This window comes from Nicotiana tabacum, chromosome 3 (genome assembly GCF_000715075.1).
Source record: "Nicotiana tabacum cultivar K326 chromosome 3, ASM71507v2, whole genome shotgun sequence".
NCBI classification, from domain to species: domain Eukaryota; kingdom Viridiplantae; phylum Streptophyta; class Magnoliopsida; order Solanales; family Solanaceae; genus Nicotiana; species Nicotiana tabacum.
Window position 1 is genome coordinate 2,178,668 of NC_134082.1, and position 9,840 is coordinate 2,188,507.

The 9,840-nt window shown below is 35.4% G+C and overlaps 1 protein-coding gene and 1 pseudogene across 1 annotated transcript; both read right to left on the reverse strand.

The window, feature by feature from the left end:
• Positions 1–2,124: 2,124 nt before the first annotated feature.
• On the reverse strand, positions 2,125–3,247 carry LOC142174698 (protein FANTASTIC FOUR 2-like). The gene has a single exon (XM_075240785.1). The coding sequence runs from the start codon at positions 3,039–3,041 to the stop codon at positions 2,319–2,321; it is 723 nt and encodes a 240-aa protein (XP_075096886.1). The 5' UTR covers positions 3,042–3,247; the 3' UTR covers positions 2,125–2,318.
• Positions 3,248–5,397: 2,150 nt separating this feature from the next.
• LOC142179625 (uncharacterized) lies at positions 5,398–9,379 on the reverse strand (annotated as a pseudogene).
• Positions 9,380–9,840: the final 461 nt, after the last annotated feature.

Sequence of the window (9,840 nt, forward strand, 5' to 3'; positions counted from 1 at the left end):
TTTATCTTTGCGGGAATCCTATTACCTCCTTAACCTTTTTTAAATGGAATAAATACCACCCTAAAGCTAGACAACTAAACTCTTGGCAAGTGGTGAATTACACACGCCCCCACATGTATTTTTAGTACTTTTTTTATTCTTTCTTCTTTTTCTTATCCTTTTTTCTTATTTCTTATTATTCTCATTTTTTTTTTGGTATTTCATTTTTTTTCTTTTTGTTGTGGTCACCGATGGCATAAAATGGTGGTCATCGGAATTTAACGAATACCAATTTGTTCCGGCGAATTTTTTTTTTCCGACGACAGGTTTTTATCCCGTTTTGTTTTAGATATATATAATTTTTTTTTGAAAGTATAATTTATGTATGGGAGGAAGAGCAAAAGAAATAAAAATGAATATAAGCTGAGAAGATTTTTCTTGTTAAAATATCAATATATCAATTTTTTCGGCTTGGGAAGGTTTTCCGATGATAATTTCCTCCCCCCCCCCCCAAATCTGAGTGTATTTTGCTTTGCTTATGAATAGATCTTTTTGAGAGTTTAATATGTGTGTGAAAAGGGTAAAAAGAGGAAAATGAAAAGCTTTAATATGTGTGTGAAAAGGGTAAAAAGAGGAAAATGAAAAGCAGAATAAATAGAAGAAAAACGATTAGGCAAAGTTGTCGGTGAATGAATATCCGTCGAAATTAAAGAAGAAACGAAAAAAGAAGTAAAAGAAAAAAGACAAAGAAAAAGGAAAAGGAAAAAAAAAGTAAGAAAAATGGTAAAAAAGAAAAAAAATCTGAAAATTATTTTTTCTTGCTTCTCACACACTCTGTCACGGCAACGTTAAGATTGCAAATAATTTTACTTTAAAATAGTTTAGGGAGTAATATGATTCCCGCAAAGATAAAGTGTGTAGTTGGAAATCCGAATATAGGTCAGCATTTTCCGAAAAATTGCCCTATCTGCTTTTAGTTCAAGTGTTATCTTGTTTGCTTTAGGCAATGACAGTTACCAGTCATATGTACACCTAGTACTGCAGCCCACTTGCATGAAGCATGAGCACATTTTGCTCATTTCTATTTATGTTTTAGCATAAATTTAACTTATATATACTGATAGTATAAAAATAATTTACGCAATCAATATATTTTAATCTGTTGTAGCATATAATTGACCTTCTTATTCTGATTACTAGTCTCACTTTTCATAGACGGTATTTATATATATTTTATTAATTATTTTTAAACGATCTGATAATGTAAAAGTTCTTTTTACTACGGTGTATAAAAATTAAACTCGTGCTTATATTGTGAATGGCTCATTGCTCATGCATGTGAGGAGACAAGAAAATTATTGAATTGGTGATGACTGATGAGTCATACATCAAGTTGTACCAATAGTTATAATTCCTCTCCAATGAAAAGGTGAAAGGTTCTCCATACATTCCAGTGAAGAATAAGGCAGTAATAAACAATTAGAAAAAAGAATATTAGCAAAGTTGAATCATACTGTGAGAACCATAATAACTACTCCATGTACAAAAGAATGAGAATAAATACACAGTTAAACCTCTCTACAATAATCTTATTTGTTCCGAATATTTTTTGATGTTATAGCGAAATGCTCTTGGAGGGGTTGTTCTGATGGTAAGCAACCTCCACTTTCAACCAAGAGGTTGTGAGTTCGAGTCTCCCCAAGAGCAAGGTGGGAAGTTTTTGGAGGGAAGGATGCCGGGGGTCTATTTGGAAACAGCCTCTCTACCCCAGGGTAGGGGTAAGGTCTGCGTACACACTACCCTCCTCATACCTCACTAAGTGGGATTATACTAGGTTGTTGTTGTTGTTGTATAGCGAAATGCTGTTATATAGAACATATATTATAACATAAAAATTGGTTCTGAAAAAACTTAGCTTTTATAGTGAAGTGTTGTTATAAAGGGATATTGTTATAGAGAGGTTTAACAGTAGTAGCAAAATGGGAAAATATCGAGGGTCTGTTAGAAATAACTTTTCTATCTGATTATATTAAATTTATTGTTGTTGTTGTTGCTGCTATATATTACCAAGATGGGGTAAAAGAGAGGTGTAGATCCAGCCAAATTTCCAAAAGAAAGCATTTGGCTTTTTATGAATATTTTAACGTTTATACACTGATAGGTAAGAAGAATTTTTCGCTATCAGGTCACCTAAATAATAATTACAGATAATCGCCATACAAAGTGCGGTTAGTAGCATAGATAATAAAGCAACTTACTTGCTACACTAGATTAAAAATTAAAATTATACTGATAACGTAAAAATTCTTTACAGCGTCGGTGTTTCATAGGTGAATTCTTTAGGAAATGACCACCCATAATTGCCCCCAGTTTTGTATCCCTTTGCTTCTATTTCCACTTTCCTTACACTTCCTTGCTAATCTTCTTCTACCATTCTTTGGCCAATAATCATCACCATTTTCATGTTCAATGACTTTGGCTTCGACTTCGGCTTCTGCTTTTTCACCATTTTGAACTTCAACATCTTGTTCAACTTCCATTTCATTATTATTACCATATTTTACCCAAGAAAGTCTGAGCGTGCCGTTAGCACGCTCAGCCTGAAAGTAAGGGCTGCAAGTACTTATCCTTGCAGCCCTTAAAACTAGGCGCCCGCCTTCACGATAAGATTTTATCTGTACTCTGTCCATTCCACTGATTGAAGTCAGAGGAGGTGGAAAAGTTACTGTCTTCTTGATTCTTTTCTTGAATTCTCGACATTTTGATCGTTTAACACCACGAGAAATGTCAGAAAAGAATTCATCCATATTGCTTTCACTGATATAATTACTGCCCGTCTCGCTTCCTAATATCTCTGTGCACATATCCAAGCTTCTTGTGTTCATAATGGAAGAAGAACATTGCTTCGTCGAAGGTTGAACGTCGATTTCCTCCGTTGTATCGGATTGATTATTTTGGTAGGAAGAAGAGTTGTTGAGGATTTGCATGAAACTCCAGTTACTCACATTTTCATTTTCTTCTATTAGTTCTTGTGGAGAAAAGTTTGATATAGGAGGAGACATTTTGGTATTGTTTTGGACCAAAATTGCAATTGAAAACAGAGCAAAAACAGAGGAATTCTTCTGGTTTTTTGTTTGAAGTGTGTAATTTTTAAGTGTGAAATTTTTTTAATATGTGTTTGTAAATACAACGTAAAATAGAGTTTTTATTCAAATCTCTACTCGATAAAGTAGCGCGACAAAGAGCAATGCGGGTTGACAAAGGATAGAAGGATAGGACATGAAGGAGAAGTGAAAGGTGCAAGCTTGAATTTATAGAGCTAAAAAGCTACCACTTGAGGGGGGTTTTTTGGGGGGGGGGGGGTGGGGGTGGAGTAAGAGGCGGAGTCAGGATTTTTAAGTTATGAGTTTGGGTTTCTTATCATTTTAAGTTATTGAGTTCTAAATTAATAATTTATATATATTTAATGAATTTTTAAGACGAATACAGGGTTCGAATCAAAGTTATTAGGTTCGATCGAATCCGCTTCCGGCAGTCTAGCTCCGCCCTTGTTGGGATTCTATATTTTGCAAGGGGGAGGAGAAAAGCTTTTGATGCCACTAGAAATATTCAGCTTTTTACTCTGCCACATATTATAATGAGGAAAAGAACAAGAAAAAGTTGAAGAAAGTGGGAGGCTATAATAACTTGAAATTAGATGAATCTCTCTGGACTTGTTTTTTTTTTTAAAAAATGGTATTTTCCTTTTTTCTTAAATTGGTAAAAGATATTGAGTTTTGCCTGGTTTTAATAGCTAAAAATTGGTTGATAAGTGTAAAAAAAAAAAGGAATTAAAAAAGGTGTGGATTGGTTAAATATCTTTTGTCCATACAAAAATTAGCCAACAGATTATATTATATAGTTTTTGCCCATCTCATTTGTACTTTTTAATTTCCACATAATTACCCTCTTCCCAACCCACTTTTCTTAACTAAAAATTCAAGAATTAAGACATCTTTTTCCAAATACTATTATTTTATTACGGACCGTTTAATTTTAATCCCAAAAACTAGCTCATGAGAGTTTGAGATCATATATAACATGTCCACGCCTCTCTATCGCGAAATGTTAGGATTCTTACATATAATATTGGAATATATTCAGAAGTAATGCGCGAGATCAGGCACCTATGTTTCCTAGTTATAACGGAAAGTTAGAAAATGTGAATGTATTTGTTTAAATTTCTTCCTTCATTGGTTTTTGGTTGTCTATCGAAAACAACATTTCTGTCCGTCCAGGGTAGGGGTAAGGCTGCGTACATCTGACCCTCCCGACCCCACTATATTTGAAATATACGGATATATTGTGGAAAACCAACACTTGTAAATGCACTATGATGTTATTACTTTAAAGTTTGAAATGTCTTTTAGAAAGTTAGTTCAATAAATAATGAAATCCCACTATAATTGATTGGCCAAGAATAATCAAGCTATTTTCTATTTTGTATAGTTTTAGGGATTAATAAGAAAAGTGTGTTTGGAGTTAATTATGAATTAAGTTAAATGTACCGATAAATTATAAAATTTCATTTATCATATGTTTTAGGCTATCAATTAGTGTTACTAAATATACCTTTACAATTTAATCGTACTTAAGAGAGTCGGAATTATCGACATCCACTAACATAATCAATTAATTAAATGAAATTATACACGGTGATAGTATAAAAAATTTAGAAAATCTTAATAGACCGATGAGAATGACGTCAAAATTGCATGGGCTAGCCAATTTTTGGATTGGTAATTTAAAAATAGCCAACATTTGCAAAATAATTGAAAAATAGTCACTATTTTGCTGCAACACGGAAAGTTCCAGCATAATATTACTGGAGATTGGTGCACCTGTGTATGAACTTCCACCGTATTATATTGGACCAGTATATTATACTGGAGTTCCAGTATAATATACTAGAGTTCTAGTATATTATTCTGGAACTCCAGTATATTATGCTGGAATATTTTCCGGATTTTGAACAGTGTTTTCGTTCAGATTTATCTTTACATGAAAAGTGGCTAAATTTCAATTACTTTTAAAACTGTAACTATTTTTCAATTACCACTTATAAATCTGGCTATTTTTGAATTTCACCCGAGAATGACTCACAAGGTGACATAATCCACATGCACATGCAAACCAATGCAAATTAATGGAAAAGTAATTACGCATAGGAAGTAAATCCAACGTCATTTTTGGCTATTTTACAAACGAATTAAAGCATAATTTAAGGCTGTTCTTGTCCTTAAGCACTTAAGCCCAGTCATAACTATGGACATGCATGTTACCATCAAATAATAAACTTTTATTTCCAATGTCTTTCTCCTGCAATATAATATGCAATTCATGAACGTGACGTTGGTTAAATATAATGTGCATCATATGTTAAATCATAACGGTAGTGGTGGAGAAGTTGATAGTTTTTTTGTAATAATCATTCTGAGACAAAGAGGGCACCTCGTATTCCTATTTAGGCATTGAGGGTACTTTGTAGTAGTTATTTTTTGAAAGAGATGAAACATTTTTGTACTTATTTTTTGGAACAGATGGCTTTTTGTAGTAGTCATTCTTTTGTAACGATGGCACCATATGTTCAGGTACATATGGCACCTTCTAGTTATTCTTTGGAACTGATGGCATTTTGTAGTAGTCATTCTTTGGTACAGATGGCATCTTGTATTCCTTTTTAGGTGTTGAGGGTGCCTTCTAATAGTTATTTTTAGAAGAGATGGCACCTTCTTGTAGTTATCTTTTGGAATTGATGGCTTCTTTGGCAAAGATGGCGCTTTGTATTCCTGTTTAGGCATTGAAGGTACCTTGTAGTAGTTATTTTTTAGAAGAGATGACTCTTTCTTGTAGTTATACTCTCGAACAAATAGCTTCTTGTGGTAGTCATTCTTTGGTAGTGTTGTGTATACCTGCTTAGGCACTGAGGGTGCCTTGTAATAGTTATCTTTTGGAAGAGATGGCACCTTCTTGCAGTTATATTTTAGAACACATGGCTTCTTGTAGTAGTCATTCTTTAGCAAAGATGGTGCCTCGTATACCTGTTTAGGCATTGAGGGTGCCTGTAATAGTTATTTTTTGGAACAGATGGCACCTTCTTGTAGTAATATTCTGGAACATATGGCTTCTTATAGTAGTCATTCTTTGGCAAAGATGGTGCCTCGTATACCTGTTTAGGCACTGAGGGTGTCTTGTAATAGTTATTTTTTGGAACAGATGGCACCTTGTTGTAGTTATATTCTGAAACATATGGCTTCTTGTAGTAGTCATTCTTTGGCAAAGATGGTGCCTCGTACACCTGTTTAGGCACTGAGGGTGCCTTGTAATAGTTATCTTTTGGAAGAGATGACACCTTCTTGTAGTTATATTCTGGAACATATGGCTTCTTGTAGTAGTCATTCTTTGGCAAAGATGGTGCCTCGTATACCTGTTTAGGCACTGAGGGTGCCTTGTAATAGTTATCTTTTGGAACAGATGGCACCTTCTTGTAGTTATATTCTGGAACATATGGCTTCTTGTAGTAGTCATTCTTTGGCAAAGATGGTGCCTCGTATACCTGTTTAGGCACTGAGGGTGTCTTGTAATAGTTATTTTTTGGAACAGATGGCACCTTGTTAGGGTTATATTCTGAAACATATGGCTTCTTGTAGTAGTCATTCTTTGGCAAAGATGGTGCCTCGTACACCTGTTTAGGCACTGAGGGTGCCTTGTAATCGTTATTTTTTGGAAGAGATGACACCTTCTTGTAGTTATATTCTGGAACATATGGCTTCTTGTAGTAGTCATTCTTTGGCAAAGATGGTGCCTCGTATACCTGTTTAGGCACTGAGGGTGCCTTGTAATAGTTATCTTTTGGAACAGATGGCACCTTCTTGTAGTTATATTCTGGAACATATGGCTTCTTGTAGTAGTCATTCTTTGGCAAAGATGGTGCCTCGTATACCTGTTTAGGCACTGAGGGTGTCTTGTAATAGTTATTTTTTGGAACAGATGGCACCTTGTTGTAGTTATATTCTGAAACATATGGCTTCTTGTAGTAGTCATTCTTTGGCAAAGATGGTGCCTCGTACACCTGTTTAGGCACTGAAGGTGCCTTGTAATAGTTATCTTTTGGAAGAGATGGCACCTTCTTGTAGTTATATTCTGGAACATATGGCTTCTTGTGGCAGTCATTCTTTGGCAAAGATGGTGCCTCGTATACCTGTTAAGGCACTGAGAGTGCCTTGTAATAGTTATTTTTTGGAACAGATGGCACCTTCTTGTAGTAGTCATTCTTTGGCAAAGATGGTGCCTCGTATACCTGTTTAGGCACTGAGGGTACCTTGTAATAGTTATCTTTTGGAACATATGGCACCTTCTTGTAATTATATTATGGAACATATGGATTCTTGTAGTAGTCATTCTTTGGCAAAGATGGTGCCTCGTACACCTGTTTAGGCACTAAGGGTGCCTTGTAATAGTTATCTTTTGGAACAGATGGCACCTTCTTGTAGTTATATTCTGGAACATATGGCTTCTTGCAGTAGTCATTCTTTGGCAAAGATGGTGCCTCGTATACCTGTTTAGGCACTGAGGGTGCCTTGTAATAGTTATCTTTTGGAACAGATGGCACCTTCTTGTAGTTATATTCTGGAACATATGGCTTCTTATAGTAGCATTCTTTGGCAAATATGGTGCCTCGTATACCTGTTTAGGCACTGAGGGTGCCTTGTAATAGTTATCTTTTGGAAGGGATGGCACCTTCTTGTAGTTATATTCTGGAACATATGGCTTCTTGTAGTAGTCATTCTTTGGCAAAGATGGTGCCTCGTATACCTGTTTAGGCACTGAGGGTGCCTTGTAATAGTTATCTTTTGGAACAGATGGCACCTTCTTGTAGTTATATTCTGGAACATATGGCTTCTTGTAGTAGTCATTCTTTGGCAAAGATGGTGCCTCGTATACCTGTTTAAGCACTGAGGGTGCCTTGTAATAGTTATCTTTTGGAAGAGATGACACCTTCTTGTAGTTATATTCTGGAACATATGGCTTCTTGTAGTAGTCATTCTTTGGCAAAGATGGTGCCTCGTATACCTGTTTAGGCACTGAAGGTGCCTTGTAATAGTTATCTTTTGGAACAGATGGCACCTTCTTGTAGTTATATTCTGGAACATATGGCTTCTTGTAGTAGTCATTCTTTGGCAAAGATGGTGCCTCGTATACCTGTTTAGGCACTGAGGGTGTCTTGTAATAGTTATTTTTTGGAACAGATGACACCTTGTTGTAGTTATATTCTGAAACATATGGCTTCTTGTAGTAGTCATTCTTTGGCAAAGATGGTGCCTCGTACACCTGTTTAGGCACTGAGGGTGCCTTGTAATAATTATCTTTTGGAAGAGATGGCACCTTTTTGTAGTTATATTTTGGAACATATGGCTTCTTGTAGTAGTCATTCTTTGGCAAAGATGGTGCCTCGTATTCCTGTTTAGGCACTGAGGGTGCCTTGTAATAGTTATCTTTTGGAACAGATGGCACCTTCTTGTAGTTATATTCTGGAACATATGGCTTCTTGTAGTAGTTATTCTTTGGCAAAGAAGGTGCCTCGTATACTTGTTTAGGCACTGAGGGTGTCTTGTAATAGTTATCTTTTGGAACAGATGGCACCTTGTTGTAGTTATTTTTTGGAACTGATGGCTTCTCGTAATTGTTATTCTCTGGTAAGCTAGATGGCACCTTGTATTCATGTTTAGGCGTTGAGGGTACCTTGATTCATGGAAAATTATGGCACTTTGTATTTGTCTTGTGACAATGGTGACACATGATAATTGTCACTCTTTACTGGGTTTGGGACTTTATTGTATGTTGAAACAGGTGGTTTATAAGAATATGGTGAATATGCCAATAGTGCAGGTTGCAATCAAGAAAAATGCCAATGCACAAACAAATTGAGGCATTTGTTTCTTCATTTGGCTTCCTATTGAGAAGATTTGAATTCTAAGGCTAGATGATTATTTTTTGGTTAATTCTGTTCCACTAAGGTCTTGAGATAATGGGATGCCATGAACATATCATACACCTTAGCTTGGCTCACTTATTTTAAAAATTAAATCCAAAATTTTATTGACTTCCTAGAACATGGATCCTGTTTACAAACATATCATTTGTGATTTTATAAAATGATTGGAGAGGAAAAAGAAAGAAGAAAATAATATTTAAGCCGTTAGCCAGCCTTACTAGTTTATTCTACAAAGTAATACTTCATTATTTTGGCTTATCTTACTAATTATATTTATATTATGAAAAAATAGCGATTTTAGTCCCTGCATTATAGTCTAATTCTGCTTTATACAAAATGCGCAAGTTTAGTTCTTAAACCTGACATTGTTAACTTTGGATTATTTTCTAAACCACTTCCGGTGAAAGAGAAAAAAGTGTATACTCTCTAACAAATTAGAGATTACAGCCCATTTGCAACTCCATTAGAGTGTCAATGAAATGAGAATTATATACAAACATCTTAGAACTATATACATACAAACATTTTGTCTTCCCTAATCTTTAATTACATAGCTTCTACAATAGAAGTCATCTTAGTCTTCTTGACTGGCCACATTTTTAATTATTCTCCACTACTTAGATTTTGAAGGTTTGGCTTGTCTCCATGTGACTCACGGGTTCGAGGTCGTGGAATCAGCCACTGATACTTGCATCAGGATAGACGGCCTACATCACATTCCTTGAGGTGCGGTCCTTCCCCGGACCCTGTGTGAATGCGGGATACTTCATGCATCGAGCTGCCTTTGCGGTCCATACGTCTAAAAAATCCATGGTCCAACTCTCATA

What these genes read in the sequence shown, in the direction of transcription:
- LOC142174698 (XM_075240785.1), bottom strand. Translation starts at nt 3,041, where the DNA reads ATGTCTCCTCCTATATCAAACTTTTCTCCACAAGAACTAATAGAAGAA.